At 44.3% G+C, this 19,929-nt stretch overlaps 1 protein-coding gene across 1 annotated transcript in view; it reads left to right on the top strand.

Moving 5' to 3' along the window:
* QSER1 (glutamine and serine rich 1) overlaps positions 1–18,337 on the top strand; it is a 67,517-nt gene extending 49,180 nt beyond the window's left edge. The window contains exons 6-13 of the mRNA XM_044269930.1: positions 1,863–1,979; positions 2,766–2,899; positions 5,333–5,547; positions 8,883–9,023; positions 9,686–9,783; positions 9,953–10,105; positions 12,455–12,550; positions 16,959–18,337. Coding sequence (XP_044125865.1) covers positions 1,863–1,979; positions 2,766–2,899; positions 5,333–5,547; positions 8,883–9,023; positions 9,686–9,783; positions 9,953–10,105; positions 12,455–12,550; positions 16,959–17,099 — 1,095 coding nt within the window. The 3' untranslated portion in view covers positions 17,100–18,337. The remainder of the gene's footprint in view (positions 1–1,862; positions 1,980–2,765; positions 2,900–5,332; positions 5,548–8,882; positions 9,024–9,685; positions 9,784–9,952; positions 10,106–12,454; positions 12,551–16,958) is intronic.
* The last annotated feature ends 1,592 nt before the right edge of the window (positions 18,338–19,929 follow it).

Genomic DNA, 19,929 nt, shown 5'->3' with positions numbered 1-19,929 from the left:
AATGCGGACAATAATAGGACATATATTTATTTTATTTTTTTTTCCAAGAACGGAAATACGTGAACAGAATGTACATGGAGTAACTTTTGAACCCTTTTGAAATGAATAGTTCAGAATTTGGTACGCAAAAAAAACGGACACAAAGAAAATACGTTTGTGTGCATGAGCCCTTATTTTAAAGTTATTAGCCTACCATTGCGCCCTGCGGCAGATCTGGATAATCAGTTGCTGTAGGTTAAGTCCTGCATTGGAGCCATGTACTGTATGACGTAGGAAGCGTCACTGGTTAGAACAAGGGGCGTGGTTAGTGTCACATGATCTGCTGATGTCAGGACACATCTCACTGCCCTAAGGCGTGATGGGACAGCAGACACATGACAAACCAGGAAGTAGGATTCAAGCATGGGGGATACGAGAAAACGGCAAATGAGGTCAAATTGAAGGGGAACAAAAAAATAACTGTCCAAGCAGGAATAGGGGCTATAGTAATTAACGAAAATACAATTTAGGGTGAAAAGTAGTTTATGGCACAACTAGAGATGAGCCAATTTCATATTTTGAAATTAGTTCACGCTTCGTTTGTTGGTAAAAGCAGAATTGCGTTATGAATTTCGTTACCACGGACCACAACGCAATTCTATGACGGAATGCATAACGGAATGACTTTAGAGGCATTCCGTTATTCATTCTGTCTTAATTCTAAGGGCTGCATAACAGATCCGCCCCGTTTCCGCTATGCAGGGGAGTCTTCTGTTATGCATTCCGTTATAGACTTGTGTTATGGTCCGTGGTAACGGAATCCATAACGCAATTCTGCTTTTACCACCAAACAAAGCGTGAACTAATTTCATAACATGAAATTGGCTCCTCTCTAGGCACAACCCCTTTAATGGTGTTTGAAGACTGGCCTGGTGGGCACGGTTTCGGCTGCATGAGTGCTCAGCCTTATTGATACGTGGGTAGACTTTTACTTTTACTTTTACTTCACTCAACACTAAATACTGGTCATAAAACTCCTAAAGGTGGTTCTGTAAGTGAAGACCTAGATGGAAAGACATGGTCCAATCACTTGGACCTTTGATCTTTGCATCTAGTGGCATGATCACGCACCATCCGAAAAAAGCTTAGTGGACTGGAAAGGAAGTGGCATGACTCCTTCCTGTTAACTTAGTTTTAGCGATTGGGGGGGTTTATCACAGCGGGACCCTCTCTTTAGTAATGTGTGACCAGTACGTTTTCCGAGACAACTCTTTTTATTCAGTGGTCAGGCTGCAGGTCTGATGATGCGGCTGGTAATGTTATCCATTGCAGTACCCTGTCCCTCATGTAGTTTGCTAACTGGTGCCACCATAACAAAATGCCATAGTACTTCTTTAACCTGATGCTCCTTTTGTTAACATATATTAAAGGGGTTCTACAGTTATTTTTAAACTGATAGATCATCAGCATCTGATCGACATGGGTCCGACACCCGGGACCCCCCGCCGATAAGCTGTTTGAGAAGGCAGCAGCGCTGGCAGTAGTGCCGCGGCCTTCTCACTGTTTACCGCAGGCCCATTGACGTCACGACTAGTGTCAATGGCCTTGGTGGGGCTAATTTCTGTTCACTTGAATGGAGCTTAGCCACACCCAGGCCAGTGATACTAGTCGTGACGTCACTGGGCCTGTGGTAAACAGCGAGAAGGCCGCCACCTTCTCAAACAGCTGATCGGCGGGGGTCCCAGGTGGTAGACCCCCGCCGATCAGATGCTGATGATCTATCCAGGATAGATCATCAGTTCAAAATAACTGCAGAACCCCTTTAATCTACCTTGCCTCCATTTTTAATAAAAAATAAAAATTGTTTTGTTTTTAACATCAAGGAAGCATTGCATACTGGCAAGGAACCTCCAGCCATTTGGAAAGTCCAAAAGGCCTTGCTCCAGAAGTTTATCCCGGAGATTCGAGAAGGACACAGGTTGTTTGCTGCCACGAACAGTGTAAGTTGTGTAATCATTATTGGCCGGGTGTCAAAATCCCAATATGCCTACTATGAATCCCCCTGTACCCACTGCCATCCGGTTCTGTGCATACCAGTTTTTCCTTAGATAAAATATACTGCCTTCCATTAAGTCCAGAAACATCATAGAAGGCAAAGTTCTTGAGGTTCAAAGGGCTTACCCAGAGAATAGCATTGGGGTATTGGAAGCAGCAGCTAGGGCTCCATAGCTACTTGGAGTGACCTGCAACTCGCTGTAAAACTGTGGCATTGGGTGCTCGTGCTGAATTGTTCTGTATGGACCTCCTCCTACCTGGATGCAGCAGCCTGAGGTGGTTGGGACTGCAGAAACAGCATAGCACATCTCACTCAGTTGTTTCATAGTTCTGGTCACCTCTTTCGGATGGGAGAGGGCTTGGCGGGGGCTGAGTCTAACACTGGCAGCACTAATAGGATTATGTCAGACTGTGCAGGGACACCCCCCCACCAACTCGTAGCACCCATCTGGACCTGCTAGTAATTAATTTACAACTTCTAGCAGGAATAATAAAGGAATGACGCAACATAGTCATAAGAATAGAGGCTCCATAATTATTACATAGGGAATGCAAGTTACTTTAAGGAGAGGGGACGGCTCCATTGTTAGTATACTGAGACGTATAGATCAGCGGAGCAGAAAAGCAGGTCTAGAATTCAGGAAGAATTAGTTCTGGTTGAAGCTCAGAGAAATATAATTGACAGATGCATTCAGTTCATGCTGACACTTGTGTTCTATTCTCTTATACAGTACCTTGGCTACTTTGGAGATGCCAAAACAAAATATAAGCGAGTATATGTGAAATTCGTGGAGAACGCAAACAAAAAGGAGTACGTGAGAGTGTGCTCAAAGAAACCCAAGAGCAAGGCTGCTCCCGCTCCCAGGTACTGGCCGCCATGGTGCTTTGTAGGTTATGTAAGCTGTACAGTGGGGTACGTGGTGGAAATTTGGCAGCTTACTTCGGAATGAGGTGAAGCTATTTTTATTGAACATTTTACGATCTTGTGTAACTCATATAAAGAATAGATAAAGCAAACAACCCCTCGCCCAGTCCGATAAAGTAAGACGATAAAGCGGGGTCATAATAGCGGCATAAATAAATGAAAGTACAAATATAGAGAAGTAGGCACCGTATACACGTACAGGATTTATCATTATGTCGCCACAGGAGTTGTCATCCGATATCTCCGCATGAATATGAAAGTTTGCAATGTAGGAAACTTCAAAAACCGGGTGACACTCTCCTGTAGTGCCGTAATGTCTGCCTTGGTGGTGGGAATAGTAACCCACTTCCTGACCAGGCGCATTTTCTGTTTTTGCAGTACATGCAACTTTGAAAGCTATAACTTCTTTTCTGTTCAGTTATGTGAATACTATTTGCACTATTTTTCAGTTATGTGGGGCTTTATTTTTTTTTTTTTTATTGTAACCTGAAAAATTGCAAAATACCACAACTTTTTTTTTATTTATTTTTTATACCACAATGTGCAAATAAAAAACTTTTCTTTTTATGTCCCTTTTCCAAATCGTCATTTTCTGCAAACCCATTCCTGGCCTTCTCTATGGGGAGCCCGCTGTCGCTAACAGCCGGACCCCCTTACCCACAGCTGCTTTTTCTGCAAGGACAATTTAAAACACCTGTGCAGACATCTATGCCGACCGCCCAGACTGATATAGTGAATGGGCAGTCGGCAGGGGGTTAATAACACTCGGGGACTTTATTTTAGCTAGAATTCTCTACCAGGTGTAGACTTTCCCCCGCACGCTACAGGTTTAGGCTTCATTCAGACGTCCGCAATTCTGTTCCGCGGACCCATTCATTTCTATGGGGCCGAACGATGTGCTGCCCGGATCCGGAAATGCGGACGCGCACTTACGGGTCCGCAATTCTGATCCCGAAAAAAAATAGAACATGTCCTGTTCTTGTCCGCAATTGCGGACAAGATTAGGCATTTTCTATTAAGTGCCGGTGATGTGCGGTCCGCAAAATGCGGAACGCACATTGCCGGTGTCTGTGCTTTGTGGATCCGCAAAACACACACGGATGTGTGAATGGACCCTTACAATATTTTACATGGACAGAAACAGAGTCATTATTTTTCTCTACTGACTAAATGATTAAAACATCTTCTAGAAGACCATGGAGCGCTGCGATTGGTGGCAGCTGAAGACCTTACTCGAGAATTCCCTTTATAGATTTTTTTGAAACAGAAATTTGCCTGTCTGGGAACATTGTCCTAATTATTTGTTCTTGAGGATGAAACGCAAATCCAAGCACTGTGTGCCACTAAAAAGGGGGACGCGCTCAAATCTTCCTATGTCGTGTCTGTATTCTCTGCGATTGCCGTCTACTGGCAGAAATAGAAATCCACACCTACCCTTTCTCCACACTGCGATCGATGCTGATTGTGACATAACGGGCAGACACTCCAGGATGGCAAGGCCTGCGGAGGGAATCCTACTTGCGCTTGGTTCCTGCTCCCCCACAGCCGCTGCGAAAGCCTCTGTCTTCCTGCTTTAACATCTGGTGTGGCTGGCCTCAGCGGTGACGTGTCCCCCATTCGTGTCATCACTGGGTCTTGTGATGCATGGGGGACACTTCACCAGCTGCAGCCAGTCATTGTCTGCAGCGGCCACGTGACCCACGTCAAACTGGATGTTGACAGGGAGACTGGGAAGCGAAGGAGCCGAAACCCAGTGGCAGGGTTCAGGTAAGTATGATTACCTCCGCAGGTCTGGCCTTGGCCGCGTGGTTGGGGAGGGGTAACAACCCCTTTAAGAGGTTAAACAACCAGGATTTAAGTTTTGACCTGTCCCATCCATTATTGCAGAATTGTGGCTGTCACTCACTCCGGTACTAATCGCTCAGGTACAACAGTTGTGCCCACACGATCAGAGATGACTGATACGTGCCACATTCTGCAGCAGATGCATCCCACTGATGACTTGCATGTATGTGATTTTGTAGGAAAGGATACTTTAGAGTGTAAGAGTATGGTTGCATCCACTAATTAGAACCACCGCACCCCCCTCCCCCTCCAAAGACCAAAAAGGGGCTATAAAGAAAGCACTTCCTGTTTTGGTGGCATCACATGGTGTATCACATGATTCCTATCGGCCACTCAGCAGTTTTGAAAAGGGTCAGGTGGCATATACAGCTGCAAGAGCTGCACTACACCATGAGCTGTGGGCATAATATAAGTCTGTTAGGTCACGCGGATAGACCTGACAGGTTCTCGTTAATCCTTCAGAATAATTTTCAGGCTGGCAGTATATCATTGGAACTGACATTTACTCGCTAATCCTTCTCGTTTCAGTCGAAACACTCATACAAAGGTCAGCGTGAGTAACAAGGCAACCACCGAGACTCCTCCGCAGAAAACCGTGCCGCCAAAAGTCGTGTCTGCAAAACCAAAAGCCAAACAGCCAAAGACCAAGGCTGAACCTCCACCAAAGAAGAGGAAACAGTGGAAGGAGGAGTTCTCATCTTCTCAGTCGGACTCCTCGCCAGACATGCAGAGTGATGAGGAAGGTAAGGAAAGGAGAACCGCAAAGACATCAAAGGGACGGTCTGACCCCCCGGTTCAAATCTGATATTGCCCAAAATGCGTTCCTGCGCTGAGGGTTCCTTCTGCCGTCACTTGCACTTAGAGCTGCGCGATTAATAAAAAAAAAATTAAATTGTGATTATTGTTTTTTAATTTTAGTTTTTCTTCTGGAGCGCTGACTGAGTGCAGTACCTGCAGGTCTTTTAGGTCCCTGCTACCCGTCCTATTAATCCAGGTGCTGGCTGCAGAGAGCCACACATGCTGCACTGATACAGCGCTCCAGATCACAGCGGGAGCAGGCACTGACAGTAGCCAGGGTCCCACTGTAATGCCCCCTCAGGCGGGTGGTAGAGAGAGTGCACTGGGTCTGCACATGGCTGCTGAGAACCAGGACATCAGTATATCTGATACTCTCCTCCACTCCTCTCTATATACATTGTATTCCTGCCTCTGTATACATTGGATACTCTAATCCAATCCTCCCTCTGTATACATTGTATAACCCCCTCCATCCTTCCTCTGTATACATTGTATAACCCCCTCCATCCTTCCTCTGTATGCCCCCCCTCCATCCTCCCTCTGTATACATTGTATGCCCCCTCCATCCTCCCTCTGTATACATTGTATGCCCCCCCTCTTCCCTCTGTATACATTGTATGCCCCACTCCATCCTCCCTCTGTATACATTGTATGCCCCCCCTCCATCCTCCCTCTGTATACATTGTATGCCCCCCCTCCATCCTCCCTCTGTATACATTGTATGCCCCCCCCCTCCATCCTCCCTCTGTATACATTGTATGCCCCCCACTCCATCCTCCCTCTGTATACATTGTATGCCCCCCCTCCATCCTCCCTCTGTATACATTGTATGCCCCCCCTCCATCCTCCCTCTCTATACATTGTATGCCCCCCCTCCATCCTCCCTCTGTATACATTGTATGCCCCCCCCTCCATCCTCCTCTGTATACATTGTATGCCCCCCCTCCATCCTCCCTCTGTATACATTGTATGCCCCCCCTCCATCCTCCCTCTGTATACATTGTATGCCCCCCCCTCCATCCTCCCTCTGTATACATTGTATGCCCCCCCTCCATCCTCCCTCTGTATACATTGTATGCCCCCCCTCCATCCTCCCTCTGTATACATTGTATGCCCCCCCCTCCATCCTCCCTCTGTATACATTGTATGCCCCCCCTCCATCCTCCCTCTGTATACATTGTATGCCCCCCCTCCATCCTCCCTCTGTATACATTGTATGCCCCCCCTCCATCCTCCCTCTGTATACATTGTATGCCCCCCCTCCATCCTCCCTCTGTATACATTGTATGCCCCCCCCTCCATCCTCCCTCTGTATACATTGTATGCCCCCCCTCCATCCTCCCTCTGTATACATTGTATGCCCCCCCTCCATCCTCCCTCTGTATACATTGTATGCCCCCCCCTCCATCCTCCCTCTGTATACATTGTATGCCCCCCCCTCCATCCTCCCTCTGTATACATTGTATGCCCCCCCTCCATCCTCCCTCTGTATAACATTGTAATGGCGCCCCCCCCTCCATCCTCCCTATGTATACATTGTATGCCGCCACCCTCCATCCTCCCTCTGTATACATTGTATGCCCCCCCTCATCCTCCCTCTGTATACATTGTATGCCCCCCCCTCCATCCTCCCTCTGTATACATTGTATGCCCCCCCTCCATCCTCCCTCTGTATACATTGTATGCCCCCCCCATCCTCCCTCTGTATACATTGTATGCCCCCCCTCCTCCCTCTGTATACATTGTATGCCCCCCCCTCCATCCTCCCTCTGTATACATTGTATGCCCCCCCCCTCCATCCTCCCTCTGTATAACATTGTATGCCCCCCTCATCCTCCCTCTGTATACATTGTATGCCCCCACCTCCATCCTCCCTCTGTATACATTGTATGCCCCCCCTCCATCCTCCCTCTGTATACATGTATGCCCCCCCCTCCATCCTCCCTCTGTATACATTGTATGCCCCCCCTCCATCCTCCCTCTGTATACATGTATGCCCCCCCTCCATCCTCCATCTGTATACATTGTATGCCCCCCCCCTCCATCCTCCCTCTGTATACATTGTATGCCCCCCCTCCATCCTCCCTCTGTATACATTGTATGCCCCCCTCCATCCTCCCTCTGTATACATTGTATAACCCCCTCCATCCTCCCTCTGTATACATTGTATAACCCCCTCCATCCTCCCTCTGTATACATTGTATGTCCCCTCTGTATACATTGTATGCCCCCTCCATCCTCCCTCTGTATACATTGTATGCCCCCTCTGTATACATTGTATGCTCCCCCCCTCCATCCTCCCTCTGTATACATTGTATGCTCCCCCCTCCATCCTCCCTCTGTATACATTGTATGCCCCCTCCAGTCTTTTCTCTGATATAGATATATATATATATATATATATACACTCCTTCAGTCCTCATCATCGTTGTAAAAATAAAGGATTTGTATAATTCTGTTTGTTTTTTCCACATAAAAAAAAGAAAACTGGTAAACTGTCCACAAGCGGGCTAGCTGCTGCTGATTTATCTTTACTATGGCTCTATATATGCGGCTTGATAGCATAGCTCGTTAACAATCTCAGATGCCTATTAACACATCCACGTAGTCGAAATACCCAATACTTGCATTGGACATGCTTGGGAGTTCTGGGAACATTTTTTTTTCTAAAACCAGTAATTGTTTCAAAACTGGAATAGAAGGCGCTTGCGTCATAGTCATTGCCATTTGTAATGTGTGAACGGACCCTAAAGGGATTGCACAAAATTAGAAAAACATTGCTGCTTTTTTTTTTTTTCTAAAACAGCACCAGCCCTGTCCGCAGGTGGTGAGCGGTATTGCAGCTCAGCCCCATTCACCTCCGTTATGCTGAGCTGCAGTAGCAGAGGCATGCCACGGACAGCAGTGACGCCGTTTCTGACAGCTGCCAAGTTTTTGAAATCCTGAACAAGTCCTTTAATGTTTTAATGAGCCATCAGCCTCACGGCACGTTCACCGCAGAAAACGCTTTTATATCCTTTTTGTAGTTTCCTTATGGGCGTTTGATTGAAATGTGACTTCTCCCACAGCTGCCGGAGAGCAATATATTGGGGAATTAAACCTAATGCATTTGCCACAGACTTTGTCTGTAGGTAATTCAGCATAGGCTCTGCTCAAACCTAGAGACGCCACAATATACCGGCTCAGGCTTGCAACAAATGCAGATAGCACCTGGTGGACACCATTGACTTATTATGGGGTTCCACCGTGGTTTCTCTCTAATTATATTGTTTTCTTTCAGAGTTTGAGCCCCCGCCTCCCCCAGTTGTTACTCGCTTCTTGAACACAAGGGCCATGAAAGAGACCTTCAAGGGATACATTGAGCTGCTTGTAGGAGTTGCGTTGGATGCCGATGTGATGCAAAACCTTGAGAAAGCTAATGGTAAACTCTTTAGTTTTTATTTAACTTTTTATTTTTTAGCTTTTATTTTATTTTCTGTCCGAAAAATAGTTGCACATCCCTTATTTCTGATCGAGACCTGTAGTATGGCTCCGTACCTCTGTGTGCCTCCCAATATTTACATAAACGTTTTGTCATGGATTGCCAATGAATCTGTGAAAACGCTGATACATGCCGTATTCCAGAGGTGAATATAGTGGTTTGTGGAGGCATACTGTGCGCCTCAGAGCCCATAATGCGGACACATAGGGATGCTATGTCCCTGTATATATAATGCTCGACCCTCTCCTCCCCCTTCGGCCCCCAACCCAAACTAGTATGATGCCCACATATATAAATTCCCCCACCCTAGTGTGTAATGCGCATATATATATATATATATATATATATATGTCCTCCCTAATGCCTAGAAGCCTATGAGGCTGAACAGCAGGGATGGGATCTAGAGGCTCCTGTGCCCGCCATAAACTTCCGACCCCCTCAGAGGCAGATGGGCGACACCTGAGGGGAGATGACATAAGTGGGCCTGTCCACGTGTGAGAGTCCTTAGTTGTGCGCTGAAATACCCAACTATACATGGATTATCTGCTCTGAAATGTTGGGGTGCCTTCACTTTATATTGCTGGTATTTTTTGGCTTCGCAGATGAAGTTCTTCTGCCACACATGAGGAAGATCGAAGGGATGTTAAATGAGAACAGGAGGCGACTGCTCACAAAACTACAGATGGATCAGCCATTGAAGGTATGAACATGAAGAGTTTCTAGGGGGGCTTTGCAATGGGACAGTTATTTTGAAACCTTAGTGCTCCGTGTAAAAAAAAAAAAAAAAAAAAAAAATAGTTGAATCAAATATTAATCCGCTGTGATTTTGTACTGACCACATCTATCTCATTCTGCTTTTGGATTTTTAGAATGCCTTGGAAAATTATCCAGATGTAACCACGATTACTCGTGAGGCAAAAGGAAAATCAGGAGGGGCACCTGTGTGTAAAATAAAAGTACACGGCAAATGGTACAACAAGAAAACCATGCGACCCACTAAAACAGCTTCAAAGCAATCACAGGTATGTAATAAAGGGTGTTTCCCCAGCCGACTCCTGCTCGCAGTGATTGGGATCAGAAATCACTCAGATCCCGGTCATGTAACCCTGGTCAATAGAAGCCGTGGCATCTGAGGGGAAGGGGTGCTCTTTGACCTCACATTGGACCACCCTACAGTGAAATCGCAGGGTGGCGATTGTTTTGCTATGGCAGCCTGGGGTCTGTAAAGGTTCCCAGACCTGCTGTAGTAAACTGCCAGCAACAGGGCTTAATAGGCAGTACAGAGAATGCCCATAGACTGCAAAAGTTACCTATTGCAGTCTATGGTATAAGCAGTCGAATGATCGCATGTGTATGTAAGAGAAAAATGTTTTTAAAAATATGGAAAAGTATTAAAAATTGTTCCCCAGGATCATATCAGCCAAAAATGCAGCTCGCCCTGCAAAACTCAAGCCCTCTCCCAGCTCTGTAGAAAAAATAAATAAAAATATATAATAAATAAATAAATATATATATATATATATATATATATATATATATATATATATATATATATATATATATATATATAGGTCCTTCTAAAAAAATTAGCATATTGTGATAAAGTTCATTATTTTCTGTAATGTACTGATAAACATTAGACTTTCATATATTTTAGATTCATTACACACCAACTGAAGTAGTTCAAGCCTTTTATTGTTTTAATATTGATGATTTTGGCATACAGCTCATGAAAACCCAAAATTCCTATCTCTAAAAATTAGCATATCATGAAAAGGTTCTCTAAACGAGCTATTAACCTAATCATCTGAATCAACTAATTAACTCTAAACACCTGCAAAAGATTCCTGAGGCTTTTAAAAACTCCCAGCCTGGTTCATTACTCAAAACCGCAATCATGGGTAAGACTGCCGACCTGACTGCTGTCCAGAAGGCCATCATTGACACCCTCAAGCAAGAGGGTAAGACACAGAAAGAAATTTCTGAAGGAATAGGCTGTTCCCAGAGTGCTGTATCAAGGCCCCTCAGTGGGAAGTCTGTGGGAAGGAAAAAGTGTGGCAGAAAACGCTGCACAACGAGAAGAGGTGACCGGACCCTGAGGAAGATTGTGGAGAAGGACCGATTCCAGACCTTGGGGGAACTGCGGAAGCAGTGGACTGAGTCTGGAGTAGAAACATCCAGAGCCACCGTGTACAGGCGTGTGCAGGAAATGGGCTACAGGTGCCGCATTCCCCAGAAACAGCGGCAGAAGCGTCTGACCTGGGCTACAGAGAAGCAGCACTGGACTGTTGCTCAGTGGTCCAAAGTACTTTTTTTGGATGAAAGCAAATTTTGCATGTCATTCGGAAATCTAGGTGCCAGAGTCTAGAGGAAGACTGGGGAGAGGGAAATGCCAAAATGCCTGAAGTCCAGTGTCAAGTCCCCACAGTCAGTGATGGTCTGGGGTGCCATGTCAGCTGCTGGTGTTGGTCCCCTGTGTTTTATTAAGGGCAGGGTCAATGCAGCTAGCTATCAGGAGATTTTGGAGCACTTCATGCTTCCATCTGCTGAAAAGCTTTATGGAGATGATGTCATTTTTCAGCACGACCTGGCACCTGCTCACAGTGCCAAAACCACTGGTAAATGGTTTACTGACCATGGTATTACTGTGCTCAATTGGCCTGCCAACTCTCCTGACCTGAACCCCATAGAGAATCTGTGGGATATTGGGAAGAGAAAGTTGAGAGACGCAAGACCCAACACTCTGGATGAGCTTAAGGCCGCTATCGAAGCCTCCTGGGCCTCCATAACACCTCAGCAGTGCCACAGGCTGATTGCCTCCATGCCACGCCGCATTGAAGCAGTCATTTCTGCAAAAGGATTCCCGACCAAGTATTGAGTGCATAACTGAATATAATTATTTAAAGGTTGACTTTTTTTGTATTAAAAACACTTTTCTTTTATTGGTCGGATGAAATATGCTAATTTTTTTAGATAGGAATTTGGGGTTTTCATGAGCCTGTATGCCAAAATCATCAATATTAAAACAATAAAAGGCTTGAACTACTTCAGTTGTGTGTAATGAATCTAAAATATATGAAAGTCTAATGTTTATCAGTACATTACAGAAAATAATGAACTTTATCACAATATGCTAATTTTTTTAGAAGGACCTGTATATGTAATGGATGTCAGAATATGCCTGATGCAAAAAAAGTTTGGATTTTTTTATTTTTTTTATTTATTTTTTTAAGTGGTGAAACATAATAAATTAATTTAAATTAATTATGAATTCAGTATCGCTGTAATCACACTGACCTGCAGAATATGGTTGTCTTGTCAAACATGTAATTTCAAGTCTTTTTTTAACTTTCCTTTTTTTTTTATAAAAGGAATTCCCTGTAGATCCAGAAAAATCCCAGTTGTGTTCACTCTATCATGCACTCCACCATTACAAGTACCACATATACCTTTCATGCAAAGATGAGGTAAGTGGTTAATTTGCAGTTTATTGCTTTTTATTTTTTTTGTCGTTACCCTTCTGAAAGATTATATTCCTTAAAAGGGTTGTACAGCTATTGATGGCCTGTCCTTCAGGATGGGTCATTGGAATCCGATCAGTTGGGGTCCAAGTCCGACACCTTGCACCCTCACCGAGCCACTGTTTCAGGCAGCCAGGGCGCTGGAAACTACGCAGTGTTCTGAGTGGAATCAGAAGGCTGTATCCACCGTGTAGTTTCCAGTGCCGGTGTACTGCAGCACAACCATTCATCTGAACAAAGAGCTGATCGATAGGGGTCTTGGGTGTCGGACCCCCACTGATCAGTTACTGATGACCTATTCCTGGGGATAGTATTCCAATCAAAGTTGACGGCAGCATATCCATTAAAAGTTCTTTATTCATAATGGGTCCATAGAAAAGTGTACAAAAAAGCCAAAGGAAGTGCAACATTTTGACTACACAGTAGTCTTTTTTTAAGCTTGCACTTTCTTTGGCTTTTTTGTACACTTTTCCACGGACCCATTATGAATAAAGAACTTTTAATGGATATGCTGCCGTCAACTTTGATTGGAATACTGATCTAATGACCACTGTGGATCTGGGGTCAAGGATGGTCTGATGCATTCCTGTGAAAGTCTACATGGTACGTTGGTGCTGCTCTCAACTAGTGTTTTTTCTATCCATAGGATAGGTCATTGGTTACAAAGACTCAGATAACCCCTTTAAACATCTACACATACCAGTTCTGGAATACACTAACCTTCGTTGATCTGTATCTAATTTAAAGGTGTTTTCTGGGATTTTGATATTTGTTGGTCTGTCCTTAGGATAGGCCTTTAATATAAGATCAATGTGGTACACCCACTGGTTAGCGGATGAAAGAGGGCCTCCAGTGATTGCTACATCTTCTCTGTTGTTTACTAGACATAGCGCCGTACATTTGGTAGTGGCAGTACTTGGTATTGCAGCTCAGCCCAATTCACCTGGATGTGACTGAACTGCAGACCTCGGCTATAAGCTGTATGGAGCTGTGCCTGCTAACAATGAAGGGGCTCAGCACTCTTTGGTAGGCAGACCTGGAGTTGGTCCCCTCCACCCCATTGATCTAATATTGATGGCCTGTCCTAAGGATAGGCCATCAATATCAAAGTCTTATAAAAATCGTTTTAAAGGGAATGTGTCACGGAAAAGCTTTTTCTGCCAGTTGCAACCAGATAAACACATCTCCTTTTTTCTAATCTGTTTTAGTTTTTTTGATTGCAAATTCTATTTCCTGAACATGATTATGTAGGCTGCCATCTTACCTGAGCTGCTGTTAACAGCGTTTAGACCTATATGATTTATAGCAGCCACCATGGGCAGTAGACACAATAGGACAGAAGCTGACTCGTTGACTTCTATGGGAGAGTTTTTTTTTTTTAGCCATGCTCTGTTACCTGTGCAGAGGTCAGGAGGGAGTAGATAAGCTGTGATATTGCCTATTGTGTATGGTGGATTCTATGTTATCTATATCCAGGTGATATCTGTCCTAATGTACCAACACTCAGTAGCGATAATCTGCCTGAACAACGGGCAGTGTAAAGGGCCCTTTAGTGGCCAGTGTGAAAACCTCAGGATTTCATGGTTTTTGTTTTAAATATATTGACCCAGAAAATTTAAAATAACATAAAATATCAAAAATTATTTAAAAATTATGTTTAATATTATTTAACAGGAATCTGTCAGCAGATTTGTGCTTATGACACTGGCTGACCTGTTCCATGTGCACTTGGCAGCTAAAGTCATCTGTGTTGGTCCCATGTTCATATGTGCCCGCATTGCTGAGAAAAATAATGTTTTAATATATGCAAATGAGCTTGTAGGAGCAATGGGGGCGTTGCCGTTACACCTAGAGGCTCTGCTCTCTCTGCAACTGTCACTCCCTATCCATTTTAAATGACAAGGCCAGGCGTGATGAGATCTTCACTGCCTGGTCCTGTCAAAGTGCAGAAGGTGCAGCAGCTGCAGAGAGAGCAGAGCCTCTAGGTGTAATGGTAACGCCCCCGTTGCTCCTAGAGGCTCATTTACATGTATTAAAATATCATGTTTCTCAGCAATGCGGGCACATATGAACATGGGACCAACACAGATGTCTTCAGCTGCTAAGTGCACATGTAAGGCTACTTTCACACTTGCGTTTGGGGTTCCGCTTGTGAGATCCGTTTGAGGGCTCTCACAAGCAGCCCCGAACGGATCCGTTCATCCCCAATGCATTCTGAATGGATAAGGATCCGTTCAGAATGCATCAGTTTGGCTCCATTCCGCTCTGGAGGCGGACACCAAAACGCTGCTTGCAGCGTTTTGGTGTCCGCCTGGCCGTGCGGAGCTAAACTGATCCGTCCTGACTTACAATGCAAGTCAATGGGGACGGATCCGTTTGACGTTGACACAATATGGTGCAATTGCAAACTGATCCGTCCCCCATTGACTTTCAATGTAAAGTCAGGAGTCCCTATTAATATACCATCGGGGTTTTCTCCAATCCGATGGTATATTTTAACTTGAAGCGTCCCCATCACCATGGGAACGCCTTTATGTTAGAATATACCATCGGATTTGAGTTAATCGTGAAAACTCAGATCCGACAGTATATTCTAACACAGAGGCGTTCCCATAGTGATGGGGACGCTTCAAGTTAGAATGTACTAAGAGCTGTGTACATAACTGCCCCCTGCTGCCTGGCACCACCCGATCTCTTACAGGGTGCTGTGATCCGCACAATTAACCCCTCAGGTGCCTCACCCCCCTGATCGGGTGCTGCCATGCAGCAGGGGCCAGATCGCCCCCTCCCTCCCCAGTATTAAAAGCATTGGTGGCCAGTGCGGCATCCCCCCCTCCCTCCCTAGTATTAAAAGCATTGGTTGCAGTGGCCACAGGCTAACAACCCCCACACCCCCCAATAATTGGTGGCAGCGGAGCGGCATTTCCGATCGGAGTCCCAGTTTAATCGCTGGGGCTCCGATCGGTTACCATGGCAGCCAGGACGCTACTGCTCCGCTGCCACCAATTATTGGGGGGTGTGGGGGTTGTTAGCCTGTGGCCACTGCCACCAATGCTTTTAATACTGGGAAAGGAGAGGGGTATGGCCCCTGCTGCCTGGCAGCACCCGATCAGGGGGCTGAGATCCACACAATTAACCCCTCAGGTGAGGCACCTGAGGAGTTAATTGTGCAGGATCACAGCCCCCTGTAAGAGATCGGGTGCTGCCAGGCAGCAGGGGGCAGTCATGTACACAGTTCTTAGTATATTCTAACTTGAAGCGTCCCCATCACCATGGGAACGCCTCTGTGTTAGAATATACTGTCGGATCTGAGTTTTCACGATCGTGAAAACGCAGATCTGAAAAAGCTGTTATGCAGACGGATCCGCACTGAACGGATACCATCGTTTGCATTTATAGGTGCGGATCAGTCTGTGCAGATACCAGACGGATCCGCACCTAGCGCAAGTGTGAAAGTAGCCTTACGGGCAGCCAGTGTCATAGGTAACAAATACTCGACCGGATCCGCACCTAGCGCAAGTGTGAAAGTAGCCTTACAGGTCAGCCAGTGTCATAGGTACAAATCTGCTGACAGATGCCCTTTAAATAATAGGTAATTATCTGATGACACATTCTCTTTAAAGGGTTTCTGTCACCAGAATTAACCCTATTAAGCTAGCTGACATTAGCGATGTGCTAGTGTCGGCTAAACCTAACTAGCCCATTCCTACTTTTATCGTTGCCCCTGTTCCCTGTTGCAATTAGCATATACAACAAATTATATTTCTGGAGTAACAGGGACATAGATAAAAGTAGGAATAGGCTAGTTGGGTTCAGCTGACATTGGCACATCGCTAATGTCAGCTAGCTTAACGCTGGGTTCACACCTGAGCGTTTTACAGCGCGTTCCTACGCGCTGTAAAACGCACAACAGGCAAGAACCAATGATTCCCTATGATAAGGGTTCACACCTGGGCGTTTTACAGCGCGTACGATCGCACTGTAAAACGCCCGACGCTCAAACAAGTACAGGAGCTTTTTTTGGCGCGTTTGACGCGCGTTTGGGCCATAGACTCTTTGGACAACACTGCTGTCAATCACCCAAACGCGCGTCAAACGCGCGTTCACTATAAAAAAAAAAACGCGCGTCAAAAACGCGCATAGAAACGCGCGTTTGAGAAACGCCTAGGTGTGAACCCAGCGTCATAGGGTTAAATCTGGTGTCAGAAACCCTTTAATACATATATGCAGTTTTACCTTTGTGCATTAGGAGGCAGCGTTGATCTTACTTAATATTTCCTTTATGTATCTTGTGTAAGTCACCTTCTAGCTGTTTGCAATTTTTTTTCCTTTTTTTTCCCCCCTCCCGTTTCAGGTTACCTCTGTTCAGAAATCAAATCGGGACCTACAGCAAGCAGACCTCGTTAACCACTGTCTGAAAAACATGAAGTGGGTGGAGGATCTCTTTGAAAAATTTGGTGAACTTTTGAGCCGGGTGCAACAGACTTGCTCTTAAAGCCTGGCTTTCTTTTTTTTTTTTTTTTTTTTTTTAAATATTTGGAGACCCTCACGACCATCTTATTCCCGTCTCTCACAGTTCTCCTTGTTGTATATCCCCCCTCCCCCTCATCAAACAGCCTAACATATTTTAAGCGGAGACAAGAGACTCTGGTTGGCACCTTTACATGACTGCAGAGATTGCTGATGAATATACAGCTCTGGAGAGTACGTCGGGAATGAACGCCTGGGAGACGAGCAGCACGTTTGTCCCCCATTCATTTTGTAAACTGTTCCCTGTTGCATATTCTCCCCCCCCCCCCCCTTCCTAAGACAAAATGATACAGCATGCACTAAACTATAGAATAAATTACTTTATTACCTATAGCGTTAACACCTAAAACTGCTTTACTACATTTTTTTTTTTCTCCACCAAAATTAAAAGCAAAAAAAATTCAAGACCCCGTTCACTCCTCTCCCTCACCCTATTTTTCTCCCTCCCATGCTTAAAAAAAAAAAAAAAGACAAGAACATATAAGGTGGAGTTACAGGAACAATCTCTGCATTTTTAATTTACAGGCCACAGCATTTAGAATATTGTACATTTTGTAAAACAGAGTTTTGCGATACATCACTTTATGATAGCCACCATGACAAAAAGAAAAAAAGAAAAATGGTAGAAAAAAATCGTTATGCTTTACGGACTCCTTTTACAAGTTTCTTTTGGTTCAGGTGACTGAACGCGGAGTTGGTGCAATCCTTTGACTGCTTTTTGTGTCAAATTATATTATAATGGATAAAAATGACATTAACTATTTTCCCTGTTTTGAAGAAAACTATTTTCCTTTATACTGTGTTTTTTCTTTAAGGGAAAAAAAAAAAACAATTGTACATTTTATCTCACGAATAGTTGTATTTTTCACAGAGAAAATATTTGTGGTTCTAATTCTGTTTCCTGGGTCTTTGTAATAATACACTTCTTCCCGTTGTGTTTATTTTTTTTAACTTTTTTTATTTTATTTTTTTTTTTTTTTGTCCTTCCTTTTCAGTAAACCCCTTCATTTACATGTTGATTTCACATTGTATGCAATATATCTTAAGCAATGCTTCTATCCCCTCCCTCCTCCTCCTCCCCCACCTAGATATTAGCGGCAGTTTTAACCGGCAAAATGTATAGCGGGTTACTATAGTTTTTACAATGTAGACAATGCAACCAATTTTCTGATCCTTGGAAATAAATGACTTACTTAACATGTATTTGATTAATGGAGCCTTGATTGCCAAAAAGTTCAAGTTTTCATTTTCTTCCTTTCCCCCTTCCATGTACTGAATGTAGGAGGCGAAACAACTTAGAAAATTGTTGATTTGGTCTTAGAATTGTGTACATTTGGTTGCTCCCCTTAAAGGGTCACTGAGCTTTCAGCATACTTTTGATATGTCAGATATATCGAAAGATTTGATCGGTGGGGGTCTGAGTGCTGAGACCCCCATTGAATGCTAGAACGGGGAGAGAGAAGTACCTGCATATCACTCTCTCCTCACTGCAGGAAAGGAAACGATACGGACTCTATGGAAAGTGGGCCTGTCCCAATCCAGTCTCCCAAGGCTGTGCAGATGGTAGAGATGTACTGACTCCAACTTACACAATATTAGCAGATTATTTTTTAATGAATTTATTAACTTTCATAGAAATTTAGAAAAGTTTTGAACTGTCAATCATAAATATATTTTATGTTCTGTAAATCTAAGGCCCTTATAGAATCAGTTCTCACCTCTCCTGTGTTTTCTCGTGTCCTTTATACTGTAAACAGTGATCAGCAGGGTGTTCTAGTGGTGATAGATAATCAGTACTCACCTCTCCTGTGTTTTCTCGTGTCCTTTATACTGTAAACAGTGATAAGCAGGGTGTTCTATTGGTGATAGATAATCAGTACTCACCTCTCCTGTGTTTTCTCGTGTCCTTTATACTGTAAACAGTGATCAGCAGGGTGTTCTAGTGGTGATAGATAATCAGTACTCACCTCTCCTGTGTTTTCTCGTGTCCTTTATACTGTAAACAGTGATAAGCAGGGTGTTCTATTGGTGATAGATTATCAGTACTCACCTCTCCTGTCTTTTAGGCTACATGCACGCATCCGTATGTGATCCTTTTTTGTTTTTGTTTTTTTGTGGATCTATTGCAACAATGCATATCCTTGTCCGCAAAACGGACAACTATAGGACATGTTCTATTTTTTTTTTTCTTTTTTTGAGGGGCTACAGAACGGACATACTGATGATGACGGCACACTGTGTGCTGTTCGCAATTTTTGCGGACCCGTTGAAATAAATGGGTCCGCATCCTATCCGCAAAAAAACGGAACGGACACTGAAACAAAATACGTTTGTGTGCATGTAGACTTATACTGTAAACAAATGATCAGCAGGGTGTTCTATTGATGATACTCAGGTCTCACCTCTTCTGTCCCTTATACAATAAACAGTGTGTTCTACTGGTGATAGATAATCAGTTCTCACCTCTCCTGTGTTCTCTCCTGTCCCTTATACTAGTGACAAGCCGGGTGTTCTAGTAGTGATAGGATAGGTGAAAACTGATTTTCTATGTTCTCTTCTTTCCTTGTACTATATAAACAGTGATACAGAGTGTGTTCTGGTGGTAATACATAATCAGTTCTCACCTCTCCTGTGTTCCTCCCCGTCCTTATACAATAAACAGTAATAAGAAGGATGTACTATTGGTGACAGATAATCAGTTCTCACCTCTCTTGTCCCTTATACTGTAGTCAGTGATCAGCAGGGTGTTGATACTCAGGTCTCCCCTCTCCTGTGTTCTCCCCTGTTCTTTATAC

The sequence above is a fragment of the Bufo gargarizans genome, chromosome 10 (genome assembly GCF_014858855.1).
Source record: "Bufo gargarizans isolate SCDJY-AF-19 chromosome 10, ASM1485885v1, whole genome shotgun sequence".
Taxonomy (NCBI): domain Eukaryota; kingdom Metazoa; phylum Chordata; class Amphibia; order Anura; family Bufonidae; genus Bufo; species Bufo gargarizans.
The sequence above is the reverse complement of the archived record's forward strand: the minus strand, read 5'-3'. Positions and strand labels throughout refer to the sequence as shown.